Raw genomic sequence first — 20,446 nt, forward strand, 5'->3', positions numbered from 1 at the left:
ACAACAAAATCCCTTGATGGTTTTCAGTAGTTGGCTTTATAGCTGGATGTGGACATTTGTTTACCTATTCCAAATCACTTTTTTTTTGGTGATAAAGTTTAGAGGTTTCCTACTTGGGCTATAAAACTGGTTCCTGAGTAAAGAAAAGCTTCATTTCCCCTCAAAGTGACCTCTGAGACATCTGTCCTTAAAGCTCAGAGCTGTCTGATGAAAGGAGGGGCAGAAGCAACTCTCAAATGCATCCAAGAGTTCATGGAGGGCAGGGAGTTGCCCAGTTCCCACCCAAAAGCAGTGGGATTCAGGTTCCAGATAATTTTTTGGAAGTCTGGCTTCCCTCCACGAGCCCAGCGCCGTCTCTGAGCTGCCAACTATCAGAATATCAAAATTAAATCTGAGAATCCCAGTGACAGTCACACATGGAGATCTGAAAAGCCATCAGGCCTCAAGCTGTGCCCTGCCTGGTTGAGGTCAGGGAGTTATCCTGGCTGGCGCTGAACCCTCTGGATGGAGTCTGGGAAGGGAAAGTCCAGGACAGAGCTTCCATGTGCATCCCAAACTGACTCCTGCACATCTCTGGGAAACCCACTGGAGGTAAAGCTGGGCAAGCTGAGGCAGCAGAAGGTTTCCTTTGTTCCAAGACATTGGATATTTCCATGTGATTATCTGGATTTCTTTAACCCTGATACTCTCCAAGAGTTGCCAGATCATGACTTGAGTGCAGCATCTCTTCCCTCCCACTGTCATTCCTCTTGTTTATTCATTTAAAATAAGTGAAATTCCAAGTGGGAGTTTTCCTTTCACCCTGTAAATAACAAGGTCTGGTGATCAGACCCACGGGGAGTTGTCTTCCTCTGTGAGTGATGGGCAGATTCAGCAATCCACGGGGAATCCTTTTTCCAAGGGATGTGTGTGGCCATGCTTCCATCAGACATCCTGCTGCTTCCTTCCTTTGCATGGAGCAGCCAGCAAGCCTCTCCAGCATCTTCACTCTTGGTGGACTCTGTGTTTGACCTTCTCCAAAGACAATTATTCCTCATGGAAGATTCTCAGTGGAGTGAGCTTGGTGGCGGTGCCGATGTTTGGGGGTGTGGAGCACATCCAGGTGTGGCACCACAATGGATTCATGGATGATCCAGGGCTCTGAATGAATGAAAATGCAGCTTTCCCTGAGACACTTTTGGGCATTTTTCCAGTGTGTGCAGTGACAAAGAACCAGGGATCTGCCAAACCTTTCAGTTCACAAACATAATTCAAGGCCAGGTTCACAGAATCACAGAATGACTGGGTTGGAAGAGACCTTAAAGATCATTGAGTCCAACCCAGCCCCAGCACCTCAGCTAAACCCTGGCACCCAGTGCCACATCCAGGCTTTGTTAAACACACCCAGGTTGGATGGGGCTTGATCAGCCTGCTCTAGTGGAATGGTCCCTGCCCATGGCAGGGTTTGGAATGAGCTGAGGGCTGAGGTCCCTCCCAGCCCAGACCATTCCAGGATTCCATAAATGCAATAAGCACTGGAATGTTGGTGTCCCAGTGCCTTACTCCAGCCAGGACAGGTTCTGCTTTCTGTGCTGCAGTGCAGGTTTGAATCTTCAAATCCAGAATTAAGCAACTTCTCCAGGCCAGCAGCTGGAAAAGGTGTCCCCACAGCTGCCTGAGGAAAGGTCTGGAGATGTTTGCAGAGAACTGTGTTGTTCCCCATCTGCAGTGGAAGGAACTTGGCTCACCAGCCTGTCTTGTGCACCTGGATTAAAGCTGGCTTAAGCTTGAGCAGAGACTTTAATTTTAGCTTTTCTTTGAATATTCCAAAAGATCAGAAGGGCAGAAAGAGAAGGATAAATGAAACAACAACTCTTCTCATAAAATGACCCTTCCAGGGTCCAATCCTGCATCCCGTCGTGCTTTAAACACCTTGTGAAATCAGAAACATGCAGCACACACGGTGCTGGGGGGAAAGGTCTCCCTGTGGCCAGCAAAATCCTCCTGCAAGCCAAGAGGGTGTTACTGCTCTAAGCTGTGTCTTTGGTAATTTAAGATAGAGTAACCATGTGGTCACAGAGCAGATTAACATTCCTTGGCCGGCCAGGACGAGCTTTTATTTTGAAAGCCACCTGGGTTCCACTTAAAAGTAGTAGAATAGTGGAGGATTTATTAGGACTGGGCAGGCTCCTATTTAACAATGTCAAGGCAGAGCTGTGGAAATACAGACACTTTTCTTCTTTGGAGACACGCAACGCTCTACATTTCGTCCTTGCACAGCTGTTGCTGCTCTGTAACATCAAACCAGCACAAAGTTTGGCCATGAAGGATACCTAATATTTGGGTTTTATATGCAGTGTCTCCAATTTACGCGCTCAGAATCATGAGGATGACTTATGATGTGTTGTGTTTGCCTTGGCAATGGCTCAAACCCAGAAATATATTTCAGGCTTGGCTTTCCAGATATTATCTCAAGTCATTTAAAAGTTCATTATAGGGCACCCGCTAGTGCTGCTCTAGTAAAGGGGCTGTCAGCATTTTTCAAGGGTTTATAACTCAGCCATTAAAAAAAACCCTCTCTGTGGGCTGAAACTTGGCATTCGGGGTCTAGGCCCAGCAGTAAATTGTTTTTACAAATTAAAAAAAAATCAGTTTGGCTATTATTAAATTATAGGTGGGCTAAATTTTATTTAGAACTCTTTCAGGCTATTCTCCCGTACTTCTGTAAATTAAAACGTTTCCCAAATGTTTCTATAGAGTGCTACTCTAAAATATGGACAGGCTTTTGTTGTGTGCTCGAAACCCTGAGATTTAACTTAAAATATAATAACAGTGCTTATCCCAGCATAGCACTTTTCACCTTCAAAGTGCTTTATGAGCATTATCTCATTAATGTACATAGCAGCCTCCCCATGATGTAAGAGGGATTATTATCCTCACTTTATGGCTGGAGACATCAAGCCAAAAGGTTTAAGGCTGTTTTTAAAAGGCCTTAGTTGCACAAATCCCATGTGAGCTTTGATTGGCTTTGGGTGTCTACTTCCCTTTGGCTCTTCTAAAAATCACAACTGAGCTGATTCACTCCAGGCTGCTCCGAGCCAGGATTAAACTCAGACTTTCCAAAGGCCAGTGCCACCAGACTGGATCATTCCCAGTACACAAAACCCATCCTTTCTTCTAAGAAACTGTTCTTTAGGTCAGAGAGAGTCAACTCCATCTGGAGGGCTCCTGGATGGTAGGAGAGGGGCAGATGAATTATGGTGAGATGGTTTGGATTGGAAGGGACCTTAAATCCCATCCCATTCCACCCCTGCCATGGGACACCTCTCACTGTCCCAGGCTGCTCCAACCTGGCCTTGGACACTTCCAGGGATGCAGGGGCAGCCACAGCTTCTTTGGGAAAACCATGCCAGGGCCTCACCCCTGTCACAGGGAAGAATTTCTCCTTTTGATGGGTTTTGGAAGGTGAGAGACAATAAAAATACAACTGGGCTTCTCTCCAACCCCTCCACACCAGGCAAGGGCAGCAATGGAGGAGTTTGGTGCGTGCCAGGGAAGGGATGCTCATAATTCTGTGTGCCTCAGCAGCAATCCAAGGTTTTTGGGGAGTTCATCTTCAATTCCAAAGCTGCTTTATCTGTGAGAAACATTTCCCAGATCTCCCAATGGCTTGAAACCTGCCCTGTTTAAATCTCATCTCAGGTGAGCTGCTTGATCTGGTTTATGATTCAGATGCTAAATGTACAGATTTGAGGACTAATCTAGGGTGAATTTAGGAGATTAATTTGTTTTAGTTTTTCTGCAGTAGCTCCTGGAGGAAGGTTGAGAACAACCAGAGGAGTCAGCAGCTCCTGAGGCCACTTGTGTTGGTACTAGAGAGAAGTTGCAGCCACACTTTTTCACTGACTTACGATTTCTATTGATACCTCAAAATCCTTTTCCAGCCTTTGGAAACGTTCCCTACATCCTCAGTCCTTTATTTGCCTCTCCTGTATTCCTCAGGACCTTCAAACCATCCTGTTCACTGTGCTGTTTGTCAGGCAGCCCATCCAGGGCTGTTTCCCTCCCTGTTGGGCTGGAGATGGCTGAAGGAGCATTATCAGGAATTAAAGAAATGGCTGTGGTTCAGAAATGCTACATTGGGTAATTAACTGTGGTTCTCTGGTCCCAGGCCATTAGTGGGGCCTTATTAAACCCAGATTGTGCAGAGAGCCCAGGAATCCAAGAGCTGGCTGGAGCTCTGCTTCCCAGAGAAGGTGTCAGGATGGCAGGGCAGAAACATGCCTTGGGATGGAGCTTGGAGAAATGGTCCTGGGGAGCTGAGGAGCCATGGGACACCCCTGAGGGACTTTGGACCCTGCTGTCCGTCCTGCAGGGTTGGGATCCCTGCCCTTTTAACCCATCCACAGGTTCCCTAAATAATTGGATCCGTGAGGGTGCCAGAACAGCTGTATTTTCATAGAATCATGGAATGTTCAGGTTGGAAAAGCCCTTTAAGATCACCAAGTCCAACCAGCACCATGTTCACCACTAAGCCACATCCCCAAGTGCCACTCCACATGTTTTTTGAATGTTTCCAGGGATGGTGACTCTACCACTGTCCTGGGCACCTTATTTAAACACTTTACAGCTCTTCCCAGGACATTTTTTCCCCTGATTCCCAATCTAAACCTCTCTGGGTGCAACTTGAGGCCATCCCCTCTCATCCTGTCCCTTGCTCCCTGAGAGAAGCACAGTTTCACACCTGCACATTAGAACTTAATTGAAAAAATACACGTGGAAAAAAATTATCTGTGGACAGGGCCTGGGTGCCAAATGTTTGTCCCAAATGGCTCCTAGGACCAGGTGAGGACAGGGAGGCTTTGTTCAAAGTGCTGTGCAAACACAGAGTAAGTTGTGTGCTAAACAGATTAAAAACAAAGGCAAGAGATACTGCTCTCCACAAACCATAATGAAGGGAGGAGCTGGGCAAGCCAAGATTACAGGAATAATTAGGGAAGTGGCTTACTTAGGCAGGCTGGGTGGCTGAGCTGGTTTGGAACGTGCTGGAGGGTTTTTTCACACTTTCAGGAAGGTTTCTTGCTGGAGTGAACTGCAGGTGGACTTGAGAGTGATGGAGCACAAAGCAGCATGGCACCAGTTTGGGGATGGAAACGTCCAAGGCCAGGTTGGACAGGGCTTGGAGCAACCTGGGACAGTGGAAGGTGTCCCTGCCTGTGGCAGGGGGTGGAAATGGATGAACTCCAAGGTCCCTTCCAATCCAAATAATTCTGGGATTCCAAGTTCACTGACTGATTTTGGCTTTTCTTGACCTCCTGGTCTGGCTCTGAGAGTTCAGGAGCCAGATACAGTCAGGATTTCCCATTCCTTGGCCACCCTGCTGATGGGACAGCCAGCAGTTGATGGTGGCCACCGTTAGTTTTGAACCTCTGACATGGAGAGGAGAGCCTGAGGATTCCATTCCCCATCCCCAAGCCATCTCCCTCCCTGCCTTTAAAGGATTGAATGAAGTGGTGAATACAGTGAATGAGGAATGGGCCTCTTCCTGAGGGATGCCCAGTGAAATAGCCCTGGACAGAAGGCAGTGCTCAGGAATGGATTAGGAGAGATTCATCTTCATAATTTTAATGTCATTTGATTTTTCAGTCATGAGCCCTATTTCAGAGTGGAGGTAATCTTCAGTACTCTTAGCCATGGAAATACTGAGTGAGAATAAAGTCTCCTTTCCCAGATATTATCCTTATTCCTCGTCTCTGCAGCTGGTGCTTACAAAATTATAGATAACACTCTGCTCTGCCTGCGAGTCACTCAGAATGGCTTGGAGATAGGATCACAGAATCCTGGAATGGTTTGGGTTCTTAAATCTCATCCAGTGCCAGCCCTGCCATGGCAGGGACACCTTCCACTGTCCCAGGCTGCTCCAAACCCTGTCCAGCCTGGCCTTGGACACTGCCAGGGATCCAGGGACAGCCCCAGCTTCTCTGGGTCACAGGATTTGCACTTCTGAATGGTTCCTTTCACATGTTCCTACATTTGGTGGATTCTGGCATGAGCAGAGGCAGGTCAGCATCAAAATGAACAACTGGAGTGCTGAGATGTTTTTCCTGTGTTTTGGTTAGGAAAAAGAAAAGAAAAAAAGCAGCAGTGGTTTTTTTTTTCTGTGCTAAATGAAGCCAAATAGGAGATGTTGAAACAGCAGAGGGAACCCTGCTATCCACTGTGACAGTGTTCACAGGGGTCTGAGGATGAGGGAAGAGATGAGGATCTGACTCCATGTTTCAGAAGGCTGGGTTATTATTTTATGATATATATTATATTAAAACTAGACTAAAAGAATAGAAGAAAGGATTTCATCAGAAGGCTACGTAAGAATAGAAAAAGAAGGAATGATAACAAAAGCTTCTGTCTAGGACAGAGAGTCCAAGTCAGCTGGGCTGTGATTGGCCATTAATTAGAAACAACCACATGAGACCAATCCCAGATGCCACCTGTTGCATTCCACAGCAGCAGATAACCATTGTTTGCATTTTGTTCCTGAGGCCTCTCAGCTTCTCAGGAGGAAAAATCCTCCTTTGTCTCACTTCCAAAGACAAGCAGGAGCTTTCTCCACAATGCCATCCCTGCTCTGGAGCCCTTCATCCCCCTTCTTTTCTCCCCAACCCCAGATTATTTCCTGACGCTGGATGAGCCCATGAACAACATCACCACCACGCTGGGCCAGACGGCAGAGCTGCACTGCAAGGTGTCAGGGAACCCCCCTCCCACGGTGAGGTGGCTGAAGAACGACGCGCCCGTGGTGCAGGAGCCGCGCAGGATCTCCTTCCGAGCCACCCCCTACGGCTCCCGCCTGCGCATCCGCAACCTGGACACCACCGACACCGGCTACTTCCAGTGCGTGGCCACCAACGGCAGGAGGACCGTGTCCACCACCGGCGTGCTCTTCGTCAAGTTTGGTGAGCCTGCTCCTCAGAAACTGACCCAGCTCCTGCTTTAGGAGAAAGGGTTCGGCCGGGGGAAGGCAGCGCGCTGGTGCGGTGCAGCAGCGGCGTGGAATTGTTGAGGCTTGTGGAATTGTTGTCAAACTTATTGAACTTAGGTTATGCAGAGAGCCCAGGAATCCATGAGCTGACTCAAAATGGGCTTCCCAGAGAAGGTGTTAGGATGGTAGGGCAGAAACAGTGCCTTGGGTGGAGCTGGAGAAATGGTCCTGGGGAGCTGAGGAGCCATGGGACACCCCTGAGAGAGACTTTGACCATGCTGTCTGTCCTGCAGGGCTGGGATCCCTGCCCTTTTAACCCCCATCCACAGGTTTCCTAAATAATTGGATCCATGGGAGTGTAGGAACAGCTGTATTTTCATAGAATTGTGGAATGTTCAGGTTGGAAAGGACCTCCAAGGTCATCCAGTCCAACCAGCACCCAGCACACTGCTAAACCATGTTCACCATTAAACCGTGTCCAAAGTGCCACAGCTTCAGTTGTAGGGATGGTGACTGCCTTGAGCAGACTGTCCCAACATTTTTTGGAGGAGAAATTTTCCCAATATCCAATCCAAACCTCCCTTGGAACAGCTTGAAGCTGTTTCCTCCTGTCCTGTCCCTGGAGCAGAGCCCGACCCCCTCTGGCTGTGCCCTCCTGTCAGGAGCTGTGCAGAGCCACAAGGGCCCCCGAGCCTCCTTTGCTCCAGGCTGAGCCCCCATTAATGGGGTACCTGGGTAGATTCAGACCAGAGGAGAAAAACTCCTTTATTGTGAGCGACCTCTGTGTCTGGTGAGTGAGAAACTTCAGCTGGCACTGCAGGCTGAGGGCCTGAGATGAGACCCATATATACCTGTCAGGGAAAATAAGCACTCATTGCCCCAAGTTTATATTGAGATAACTGCCTTCAAAGCTGGTCTTACCACTCAGAAAATTCCAAACAAGAAACAGGTTTTGTGTGTCTTCTCCCCCTCCTCCTCCACGGTCAAGGGGAAATAATTCACTGAGATGAAGATATTTGCACACAGTCCTGGTTAATCCTCTTTGGAACTGGACAAATAACACACAGGGAATGATGGATGTGATGAGTTTCATCTTCTTTTTTTCATAAATCTCCCATGTTTTCTGATTTCTGATAAGAAATTAATCATTAGGTGTTCTCCTAAGGCAGTTTCAAGAGGAGGGTGAGCTGCTCACCTGTTTTTTGTCCTTGTGTCATGTTCTGCAGGCAATACAGCCTTGTCTTTGGTGCTGAGGGGCTGCCACTCCTCTGTTCAACTCCATAAACCACAGCCAGCACCACAGACTGGTGCTTTTATCTTTTTAAAAGGTTTTCAAAAGCTTCCTGCTTGCTACCTCACCGTAACTCATCCTGCTGTTTTTCTTCTGTCACTTTTCCAGGTCCCCCGCCAACAGCGAGCCCAGGATCCTCGTAAGTCCTTTCATGTCTCTTCTGTGCCTTCATTAATCTTGCATTTCAGCAGTCAGAAGTTCATTTGTCATGTGGTGTGACAGGAGCACTTTTCCATTCTGCTTTTTAAGTCAGATGGGATGGTAATTTATTGTAACTGAGTTATCTGTCTCGCAGTGATGTTTTCATGTTATCGTGTCAACTCCTGTTTCTTACCCCAGACTTCTTAATTTGCAATATTATTACCTTTGGATCCTCTGGTGCCTTCAGTCTGTGGAGTGATTCCAGTGCACCTACAGGTACTTCATCCATGTCACAGCCCAGTCAGGGAAATATTTATCACTACAAGCAGATTTTACTGCCCAGGGGCTTCTTGCTGATTTTAAGGGTCGTAAACTGTGTCTGTCTCTCTGTACCTGTATTAATAAACTGCCTGAAAAGATTTTTTGAAGATTTTTTTTAAAGATTGAGTAGGTGGGTGGGAGCAGTGGCTGTTTGTACCAGAGCTCCCTGTGTCCTGGAGCCCAGGTTTGGCTCCTGCTGCAGGCTCTGAGCACTCCCCACGTTGTATTTTGGCAGTGGAGCTTCTGTCTGGGGCAGTTTTTGAGAATATTCACTTCTAACTCTAATTTCAAAATAGCTGATCAAACCAGCTCACCTTTCCGGTGCCTGGCTGTTCTCAAGTGTGATCTCTGGTTGTCCTGAGGTTTGGGATCAGTTTTGTGGTGCTTATTCACATCTCACATTGTGGAAAAATATTGAAAATCCACCTCTCCTGGTGAGGGAAGGGAAACACAGACCCAACTGAAGCAGAAAATTCATCCATTAATGCAATGAATGCAATTACAAGGGATGAAAAACCTGGGGAGGTGAATGTTCCTGGCTCTTATGGAAGAACTTCCACGAATCATTGCAGAGGATATGAATGAGGAGAAGCCTCTGACCACAAAAGGATGTTGTAGGATGCCCTCTAATGGAACAGCCTAAAATGTGGTTTTATCTCCCCTTGTGAAGGTGCTGCTGTGGAATCCTGGGGTTTGCTTTGGAAGGGGAGCTCTTTGCTGGGGTTTCAGGGGGTTCAGCCCTGTTTGGTGATTCTCTGGGGTTCTGGGGAGGGAACGTCTCCTGCTGCTCTGGGATTTGGGGGCTGATGGGCTCTCCAGCAGTTTGGAGAATAAATGAATGAGGTGAGAAAATGGGGATTTTGTGCTGCTCCCACCTAGTTTGGGGTTTCTGAAGTTTGTGGGGTTAAACAACATCTCCTTGGTGGTCAGAGCCCACAGAGAGCAGTGTGAGCACAGAGAGCTGGGCTGGAATTTCACTGTCTGGGCCACTCAGGATTGCCTCACTTTTTAAAACAAGATACATTTGGGAATCTTTTTTCCCATTTTTTCTTTCTGGCAAGGGGTTTGGTGGTTTTTTTGCTCCCCTTCCAAAAAAAACCCCACAACTTAACCAGCTAAAATACACACAAAGGATGTGGAAAGGTGAAAAGAAAGGGAGATGTTCGCTTTAATAGTTGATTTTGTAACCAAAAAAGAAATTTAATCACACTTCAGTTGCATTTTGTGAAATGCAGGAGGGAAATTACCTCGAATTCTGGTTCTTTGTGTTTGCTGCTCCTTGCATGGAAAAGAATGTCCTGGGGACTGGACTGTGTGACCCTCGTGTCACCTTCTCCCTGTACAAGTTGAAAAATTCACTTGTAGCTATGAAATTCATTTTTCTGCTCTTTTTTCCGTGCAAACCAAGCCCATCTGTGGCAGTTGTCAAGCTGCAGGGTGAGATGAAGTACCTGGCTGTCCTCCCTCATCATCCTCCCTCTGGGGAAACGCTTTCCTTGGGAACAGTCTGGAAGCTGGGCCATAAAATCAGGAAAGAACCTGATGCAAATTCCTGGGCCTGCTGTTGCCATGTCCTTATCAGTCACCCATGAGTGCAAGGTGCTCTTCATTTCCAGATTTCATTTGAGGATCCTGTTCTTAAAAATATCCACCCACTCAGCCCTTTTCCCTCCGTAATTTATAGAAAGACAGATGGGCCAAGTGTGAGTGGGAGCGCCAGATGATGATTTCTGTGAAAGGGACAGATAACACAATAATTCTTGTGGGTTATTTTTGCTGCTTTCCCTAAGAGAAATGGCCAAAAGTCTGATTTGGAAATCAGTCTGAAGCAAAGTGCTGCTGGGTGGGCAGCACTGCCTGCCCTGAGCATCCTTCCTTCAACTCTGCCCTGCTGGACAGGAGGTGAAACCCCTGGGATCACATTCCATGGTGCTGCTCTGCTGCTCTGACTCAGCTGGGAGAAGCTTCTTTCGTTAAAAAAAAAAAAAGCCCAACAAGCCCTAATTGTGCTTTAGAAAGAAATAATTATTTATATTATATAATAATAAAAATATAATATAAATATATAAAATGTTTAGAATAAAATATAATATAATATATAAATATTATTTAAAATATTATAGAATATAATATAAAATTATTTAGAGTAAAATATAATATATAATATAAAAAGTAATAAAATTATAAAAAGAATATAAAATATTTAATATAAAATATAATATACACATTTTAAATTATAAAAACAATATAAACTATAGCAAAGTTTATATAAATATATAATGTTATTTAGATATAATACAGAAATATAAAATGCAATATATTTAATTTTCATTATATAAATATATAATGTATGGATACAATATAGAAATATAATATATATACATTATTTTAATATAAATTTTAAAATAGTATTTTAAAATATAATATAAATGTATATAATATAAATGAATATTATATTATATTATATTATATTATATTATATTATATTATATTATATTATATATATTTAAAATAATAATAATTTTAATATAATATATTGTATTATTGTATCTTTGGGTGCTACAGCTGCAGGGCCAGCTCCAGGCAGCTCAGGGGATGTGGGGGTGCTGTGGATGTCCATGTCCCACAGCTGGATGTGTCCCCAGGAGGCAGCTCAGGCTCTCCAGCTGCTGGAATCCTTTCCACGGTGTGGATGGGAAGAACTTCTGGAAGAACTTCCATGGATGGAGTCAAGGGCACCTCCAGAGCAGCCTGGGAGGGGCAGAGAGGTCAGGGAGCCGTGGCTGGAAAAGCTGGATGCACCACCCTCAGCTGATGTATCTCCTTCTTTCAGCCATGAACTTCCGAATTCAAAGGCAAATTGGGTTGATTTAATGTTTTTAGTTTATTTTTAGGGAGATCAAAGGCAGCATTTTGGTGGTTCACCGGTGTATTTGTGCATTGCTCTGTGTCTGTGTGTCGTGCACACAAATTTGTCCCAGAATCCCAGGAGGGTTTGGTTTGGAAGGGACCCCAGAGATCCCCTGATTCCCCCCCCCTGCCATGGACACCTTCCTCTAAACCAGGAATTTGCGCTGTACCCATTGCTTCTCAAAATTTCCCCCAAACCCCAGATTGTTAACATTATTTTTGAAGTTCCTGTGCTGCATATCCCTTTGAAAGTCACTTTTATTCATCATGCACGGCAAGGCTGGTCCCTGAAGGACACAGAAATGTGTTTTCACCTCAGGGATCAGAACCAGAACAAGGTCAGAGCACAGCAGAGTCCTGGGAGGAGAGGATTTAATGTCACAACAGAGATCCTGTGGCCTGGGAAATGTTCTGTGCCCAATCTTTCTGTTCTTCTTCTCTCATTCTCCATTGTTCCCCTTCCCCTGAGCCTTGGCTTCGTGCTTAGCCCAAACTTTGACACTGCAGGAGAAATCTTGGGCACAAATCACCTGAAATCTGGGGCAAGAACTTCCACAAGAGCTGCAGTGAGGAAGAAAAGGAAAATGCCAGTTTGCATGGGCTGGTGTAAAAAGCAGCTGGAAAAACCCTGCTGGAGTGGAATCCAGTGGGAAGAGTGCAGGAAAATGCTCTGTATTTATTATTTATTGTGTAGTGAGCATGTTCTGAAGAGGTTTAACCTGGATGTGTACAGCAGGGATATATTCCCAAGTGGAATGTGTACATGCTGCTGCCAATATTCCTCTGGAACAGTCCTTTTGTTCTTCATGGAGCCTCTTCTATATATAAATACCCTAAATATGGCATTGTTTGTTCTTTATTTAACCACTGGGAATGAGGAGAGGGGAAAAGAGGAGACAAGAGGGCTGTAACTTTAAGGAGCATCTGATTCATAAAATGAAATGGGGTTTGTGATTCCCAGAAATAAATAGCTTGCAAGGCTTGAGAAACCACAACCCCCCCCCCTTGGATTTTCCCATCTTTTTCAGTCATTGAGATGATTTTTTTTTTCTTTTTTTCTTTTTCTTTTTTTAACTTTCAGCTAAACACATCTGGGTTTTTTAGTAAAACAGATCTTTTTGTACAGTTGCTCTGTGTGCCAGCAACAAGAAAATGTGTAAGCACTGGCCAGCTTCCAGGTGAGGCTTGGCCAACTGTGTGTGTGTGATTGTGGATTTCAAAGAGGAACACAGAGACTCTCCTCTTTTGGCCACAGAAGGTAAAATTTAGAGAAGAAGAAATGCCAATCCAGAGGCCAGAACAGATTCACTGCTCCAGCAGCATCCTGGGAGTGATGTCCCTGCACTCTGGTGCCAGGTTTGGCTCCTGGAATCCTGGAATTCCAGCCTGTCCCACATTTTGTGGCTGGCACAGAAACTCCCTCCTGCTGTTCAGTGATGGAAATTTTGAATGAGGGCTGGACACAATTCCCAGGTGCTTTTCTGTGGGATCTTTTACAGTCCCACTGTGTGCTGGTGCAGCAGCTCGTTCCTAGAGCCCTGTGGGATGTGAGACACAGCCCTGAGGTGGGATATTCCATGCAGAGGCCAACATAAATATATCTGGGGGGGGAAACAAGCCCCACGTGGGGCGAGGCTGGAGCCTGAGGGGCTGATGCTGACACAAACCATGTTCATCCTGCTGCATGACTTCATCCCAGGGCAAATAATCCCCCCTCAGTTTGCCAGGGGCTCAGGCAGGTTATCTGCCAGGGCTGCAGGGGGAACGTTCCCAGGGAGAGCTGCCCTTGTCCTCTCCATGGGCTCTTTGATCTGCTGCACACTTATCTCTCTCATGCCACTGATGCCTCAGGTTTGGCTTTTATATCTTCAGACTCTGTGCTGCTTTAGTGTGTGGGGCTGGGCTCACATCAGGGGATGCTGAGCTCGGTGCACAGAGCAGGGACACAAAACAATTCCTGCTCCAGCTGGGCACCAAGGACAAATGAGCCAAATCTCAGCCCCAGAGCACAAACCCTGTGGGCTGGAGAGAGAAAAACAAGCAGGGTGGGACTGCAGGGGCTAAAGCTGGAATGGGACAATGAACTGCAAGGTGCAAATGGAGCAGAACTGATCCCAGGGACAGAGCCCGTGCCCGGCCGTGCATTTTGGGGCCATTTTGGTTCATCTTGGGTGCAGCCCTGGCTGGGCTCTGGTGCTGCCCAAGGTGGATCCATGGAGGAGATGCTTTGAATAAATCCCTGCTTTATTCTGGAGCTCTGCCCAGCCTCTGCTCCGGGGCAGCCTGCACAAGGCACCACCACTGTCTCATCTTTCCCCTGGATTGTTCTGCTCTGGCACTGGGGACAATGGAGTGGCTGCTGAGGGTGCTCAGGCTTTTGGGATTTTATTGGGATTTGTGCTCTTGGGTTTTCCTGAGTGAGCAAAAAGAACTGAAAACCTCTGGGTAAATGTAACACAGAATTTGGGAAGCCACAGTCAGGTCCTGTATGAAGTGAATTAGGCTACAGGCTGAGTGAATATAGGCTACAGGGCCTATTCCAGGGTGTTTTATCACCTCAGGGTACTTAGGTAGCTAAATATACACCTTATCTGGGAATCCCAGGCTCCTTTGCCTCTCCACCTCCCCTTATCTCCCAGACACGTGGGAAGCTGAGCCGAAGTCAGGTTTAAGGTGTGTTAGAGGGGCCTGAACTGGAGCTGCTGCAGCTGGAGGGCACCTGGGCACCTGGTGTGGGGGAGCAGCCCAAACTATTGCAGGAGTGGCAAGGGAAACGGGACAGGAAAGGGAATGGGATCACAGAATGGGCTGGGCTGGAGAGGACCTCAAATCCCACCCAGTGCCACCCCTGCCATGGCAGGGACACCTCCCACTGCCCCGGGGTGTCCAGCCTGGCCTTGGGCACTGCCAGGGATCCAGGGGCAGCCCCAGCTGCTCTGGGAATTCCATCCCAGCCTCTCCCCACCCTCCCAGGCAGGAATTCCATCCCAAAACCCACCTCCTCCTGACTGCTGTGGCCCTGCATCACCTGCTGATGTTCATGTGGGCAGTGCTGCTAACAGCCAAGTTCTTTGCCAGGAAAAGCTTTAAATTGTGTTTTGTTAGGCTGTGGCAAACATACAGAAAAGAAATTGGCCTGGAGTTTGGTGAAAGACTGACCTTAGAAAGTGCTTTTGGCTTTTAAAAGGTGTCTGATAAGCATTTCTGCAGATGCCAGCTGGAGTGCTCCCTTATCTGTGGGCAGTGCAAACAAAACCCTCCCCTCCTGCCCACATGTGGCACGGGGAAAGGCCCAGCAGACAGAGCTGTGTTATCTGAAAACAAATTAATTACAGAGGTGTCAATATTTTTTTTTTAGGCAGGGAGTGAAGTGCATTAGGGCTGGGGCATGGGGAGCACAAGGGGCAGCCAATGTGCCATTGATGTTTGGTGCTCCCTCTGTGCGGGCTCACCAGGGCAGCTCTGATGGGGAGAAATGTTTGGGGTGGGGGTGGCCCTTGTGGAATGCTCCAGTCTGGGTTTGAGCGTTTGGGGTTTCCATTTCCATCAGGAAAGGATTCCCTGGCCTGGCATGTGGGATTTGTGGCCAGATCCTGGGGACTGGGGGAGTTGAGAGTGAGGATAACACTGAAAGAGGCATTTGTGCTGTCATTCCATCTTTATTGCCTTTATTTACATATCAGACTTTATTTATATTCATATTTCTATATATATATACATTAAGACCTTACTGCCTTTTTTAACCCTGGATCCAGGAAATTCTCAAATCCCTCCCAGGGTCCTGGTTTTTTATTGGACTCAATGATTTTTCCCAACCTTTATAAATCTATGATTCCAAGGGGACTGATAAGTGAAGTACAGATATGGATAAACTTTCCTTTCTCTAATTGGATATCTCAGTTATCAGCCTTTCCACAGCACTAAAGAAATCCTGTGATGACATAATTTGACCCTGAGTTATAGACTCTCTGCCTGTTTTCCTGATTTATTTAAAAAGGGCAAAATGAGGATCATTTTGAAGTTTTTGACAACAGAAAGGCAAAAAAAAAAAATCAGGAAAGGCTGGAAAGTTGCATTATTTCTGCTGATCATTTCCTCCAGGCTGTTGTGTGTTCATGGAGATATTCTTCAACTCTTGTAAAAAATAATAAATATCATTGAGCCCAGTTGGCAGTCTGGGTCTGACCAATAACAAACCCAGTCTTGTGAGTTAAACCAAAAAGCCCAACCTGCAAATATTGTTCCCATTTGTTGGAACCCTGGTTACTGAGAATTTTAGACTTTCTGTACTGACAAACACTAACACTGCATTTAGCCTAAAACTCTAAAGGAAGCTCCCAAAATTAAATAATAAAACTAAAATTGAAAGTGTGTTGTTTAAATAGAAGTGTATAATATCACATGGTAGAAAACTTAAAGTTTTAAAATACAGTAATGTATATAAAACAAAATGAAAGCTTTTAGAATAGAAGCTAATCCTTCTTCTTTGTAAGTTTAAGTAATATTTTATAATTAAATAAAAAGTCCACATTACAAACAACAAGTAATTAGTTATTAAGTTAAAAATAATTTAAGTATCATTTCTTAATTAAGCAGTTTATCCTTAAAAAGCCTTCTAAAAAAAGAAATACAACTTCATTTTTTAGTTTATGAATGTACAATACTATAAAACTCAGAGTTTATAAAACTGTAATATAAATAAAACCTAATAAACATCTAAGTCCAAACAAAAACTACATCTCACACATTTAATCATAACAAAAAAGGTTCAAACACAACAACCATTAATGCCTTTTTCCTGGGTGTCACCCTTTTTGTCTGGGTTGGAATTCACCTCCCAGGACAGGGGATCTGTGTTCCTAAACTCCACATTAAGGCTGATCCTAAGTCTGCTTGGAAACAAAGCTACTGGATTAGATTAAACATTCTGAGCTTCCAAACTTTGCTTTTATTATTTATTAATAAATATTGTCATTTTTTATTATTTTAACAAATATTTTATTGTTTATTGATAAAAAGCAAACTTTGATTTTCTTTTTGCTGAAACCAAGCTGAGGCCATCAAGCCTTTGTGTCAGAAAATGAAAATTGCAGAGCCCCTAAGCCAGCAGAGAGCAGGGAGGTGCTGGCAGTGCTTCAGAGCAGAGGCATAATCTGCTTTTCCCATATTTCATGTGGTCATTCCAGGTAACAGCTCTTTTGAAGCCAACCCCAAAATCCCTGCTGGAGCTGCTAAAAGCTTGCAGCAGCTCTTGGGGCCCAAACCACTGGGTTTTGGTGAAGCGTTCCAGTGCTCAGGAGCTGGGCTTTGCTCTTTAAGGCAGGTTTAATCAAAAAATTCTCGTTTAGCTCTAATCAGAAGGACATTTTAAGTGGCTTAGAGGGATTTCTTTGAGCCTGAGGGCTGTGAGGAAAGAGCTGACAATATTGCAGTGACAATGGATTTCTGCCATGCTGGCCTGGCTCAGCAGAGCCTGGCTTTGGAAGGACTTGGCCTGAATGTCAAAGAGGACAGATAAAAAATGATGTTTTAGGGAGTCTCTAATTCGTGTGAGATTAAACCTGACTTTTGTTCTGCTTGGGGCAGCACAGGAAAATCACTGATCTGTTGTCTGATTTGTGAACCCAACCCAGCTCCTTCTTCAGTGTCCTGTCACTGCAGAGCTGCTAAAACAGAGGTGGGAGGTGGTGTTTTGGGGACAAAGATTGTATTTTACAGTAGAAAATACACCTCAGTCCCAGGCTTTGGGAGCTTTCTCTTCTGTTTTGGGTGTTTGCTGCTCTACCTTATGCAGTTAAAAAATAAAATAAACAAAAAGTTAAATTATTTGAAATCAAGGTCCTTGATTTCCCTCCCCACCAGCCTGTGCTGGGTTCAGAGTCATTCCAAGGCTTCAGTGCTGCAGGAGAACAGATAATTTGAGTTTTTCTTGTCCCCAGTGCCTCTGTTGCCCAATGTTTTACTCCTGGGGAAGAGTGGGAAGGGCTGTAGGTGGAGGAGGAGGGAAGAAGGGAAATAATTCTATAACCTGGGTGTAAAATGTGTAAAATGGTGTTTGGTTGTCATGAGTGCAGTGTAACTGAGTCAGCAAACTGACAAATGAAATTGTGACTTAATTAGGATTTTCTGGAAGAGCAAATGGAACATCTCTCAGGTGGAACAAGTGGCTTTCAGAGTCCTTGTTTTGCCTCGATCCCTGCAGTGTCTGGCGGCCAAATGCTGCTCTAGAACTTTCCTGGGAGTGGCTGGGTGGAAGGGGGGGAATAAAGAACTTCTCACACATTTCAGAGCTCACTTTTAATATCTGAGGTCATCCCTGAGGTTCCCCTGGGCCATAAGGCCTTTAATTAGGAGGGAAATCCTATTTAAAGGCCTATAATGTTTCTGTGGTCACAGTAAAACCTCTCACACAAGCCAGCAGTAAAATCTCAGTGGGCAAATCTCAATCCCTGTCTCATTTTGTACTTTTACCTCAGTGCCCAGCTGTTGCTGACGTTCCTTAACAAATCCTCTCCTGCTCTTTTGGTTTTGTGTTGATGGGGACCAGGGAAAGGAGGAGCACTGAGGGATCTGCTGGAGGTTCAGCACATCCAAAGCTCAGCTCTGGGCACAGCTTCCAGCAGGTTTTTGGTTTATCTGCCAGCCTTGCTTCCAGTGGGCTGGAAAAGGACTGAAGATGAAACATTTCAAAAATTGCAGTGAAAGCTCTGCAGGTTGCTTGTGGTAGGAATTATTCAGGAGAACAAAATGTAGGAATAATAATAATAACAATAATTACAATTACAGCCTTGCAAGCCCAGGGCACTGGCAGGGGGAGAGGCAGCATCTGTGGCTCTGTGGGATGGATTTGTTTCCTGTCCTGGGCGTTCTTTCAGCCACATGAAAAGTCCTCTCTGTCTGTATGGAAATCTTTCCTTTCCCTGGACACTGTGGGGTTCTGCTCCCTTCAGAGCCTTTGCTCTTTGCCTGCTGGGACATCCCAGGCTGGGATCAGCATCCAGAGCTGGGTCCTGGAGCTCATCTGGTCCCTGAGATCCCTGTCCCAGCTGGGAGCTGGGCAGCTGCAGAGCTTCCCTCCCTCACAATCATGGAATGGGTTGGGTTGGGAGGGACCTCAGAGCTCATCCCATGGCAGGGACACCTTCCACCACCCCAGGGTGCTCCAGCCTGGCCTTGGACACTCCCAAGCCACAGCTGCTCTGGGCACCCTGTGCCAGGACCTCCCCACCCTCCCAGGGAACAATTCCTTCCCAATATCCCATCTAAACCCATTATTTTTCAATTTCAACTCATCCCAAGCTCAACTTAAGATTTTACTCCAGGCTTCTGCAGCCTTCAGGAGAACCAATGTTAGGGCAAGTGTTTACTCAGCCTAGTAAAAACAATAAAAGTGGGAGTAAACCTGTAGTGACCCAGAGGGCTTTCATGACTTCAGTAGGGTGTAAAACCTTGGGAGTGAGTTTTCCTACAAGGATAACATCACTGCTCAGCCAGCCTCTGTGTAGTTACTACTCACCCCCAGTGTGTGCAGCTCCATCACAAAGTCCTGCAGTGCAAGGGAGAAGATTATAAGGTGTTACATTATTTATCCTGATAATTAAAACCACTCCTGACATTCCAGCTCGGGCTGTTCAAAGCAATAACCCTGGGCCACCTCAAATACTGTAAAAGGAGTTAATCATCCATTTCTGAGTGTGTCAAGTTTATTGATCTTGTTAACAGGAAAACATGTGTGGTTACCTGGGTGAGGAAGGAAAGCACTTATCAGCTGAGCTGGTGTTTGGATGCTGTTGTTGGTGCCTGAGCCTGCCAAGATCAGTGCTCAGCAAAAATGAATCACAAATGTTACCCTGCCGTGGTTCCCCAGCCAAATTTCTTGTGCGGGTGAATTTACTTTAAACAAATACATTTTCTCTCCCTCCTGATTCTGCTCCAGATGAATGGACACATTATTTTACCCAGCAATTAGCACCAAGAGCACTTTGCAAGGCAGTCCCCTTTCAAGGTTCACAGCTGGCTTAAGGATCCGGGGGACTTAAAATGAGAAGGGACTGATGCCTTGTGCAGGCTGGACAGAGCTCCAGAATAAAGCAGGGATTCATTCAAAGCATCTCCTCCATGGATCCACCTTGGGCAGCACCAGAGCCCAGCCAGGGCTGCACCCAAGATGAACCAAAATGGCCCCAAAATGCACGGCCGGGCACGGGCTCTGTCCCTGGGATCAGTTCTGCTCCATTTGCACCTTGCAGTTCATTGTCCCATTGCAGCTTTAGCCCCTGCAGTCCCACCCTGCTTGTTTTTCTCTCTCCAGCCCACGGGGTTTGTGCTCTGGGGCTGAGATTTGGATCATTTGTCCTTGGTGCCCAGCTGGAGCAGGAATTGTTTTGTCTCCCTGCTCTGTGCACAGAGCTCAGCATCCCCTGGTGTGAGCCCAGCCCCACACACTAAAGCAGCACAGAATGGGAAAATAGAAAAGCCAAACCCTGAGGTATCAGAACCATTGCAGTCCCCACTGCTGTGGAACTCCTCTCTTTGGGTGTGGCTCAGTTCTGGGGATTTTCAATCAACTGGGGCACATCTTTGGGAAAGGAAAGTTGATTTATCTATCTTTAACTTCTGAACATGCTCATGCCTGGGGTCAGATGCCCCTTTAGGATCCTGAATGTCCAAACACTCCTCCCTTTACAGCCCAGCTCCTGACTCTGCCAAGGTGGCCCTCAGAGGTCACTTTTCCACAAGCTCCTCTGGGAATTGTCCCCATCTCAATCCTGAGTTGTTTGGGCTTCATTCCAGCCGTTCCATGGCTTGGTTTGGGTGCTGTAAGG

The 20,446-nt window shown here is 46.0% G+C and overlaps 1 protein-coding gene across 1 annotated transcript in view; it reads left to right on the plus strand.

The window, feature by feature from the left end:
* Nucleotides 1–20,446, plus strand: part of ROR1 (receptor tyrosine kinase like orphan receptor 1) — a 158,730-nt gene that overhangs the window by 113,279 nt on the left and 25,005 nt on the right. Inside the window, exons 3-4 of the mRNA XM_036388300.2 lie at nucleotides 6,645–6,932; nucleotides 8,358–8,388. Coding sequence (XP_036244193.1) covers nucleotides 6,645–6,932; nucleotides 8,358–8,388 — 319 coding nt within the window. The remainder of the gene's footprint in view (nucleotides 1–6,644; nucleotides 6,933–8,357; nucleotides 8,389–20,446) is intronic.

The sequence above is a fragment of the Molothrus ater genome, chromosome 9 (assembly GCF_012460135.2).
Source record: "Molothrus ater isolate BHLD 08-10-18 breed brown headed cowbird chromosome 9, BPBGC_Mater_1.1, whole genome shotgun sequence".
NCBI lineage: Eukaryota > Metazoa > Chordata > Aves > Passeriformes > Icteridae > Molothrus > Molothrus ater.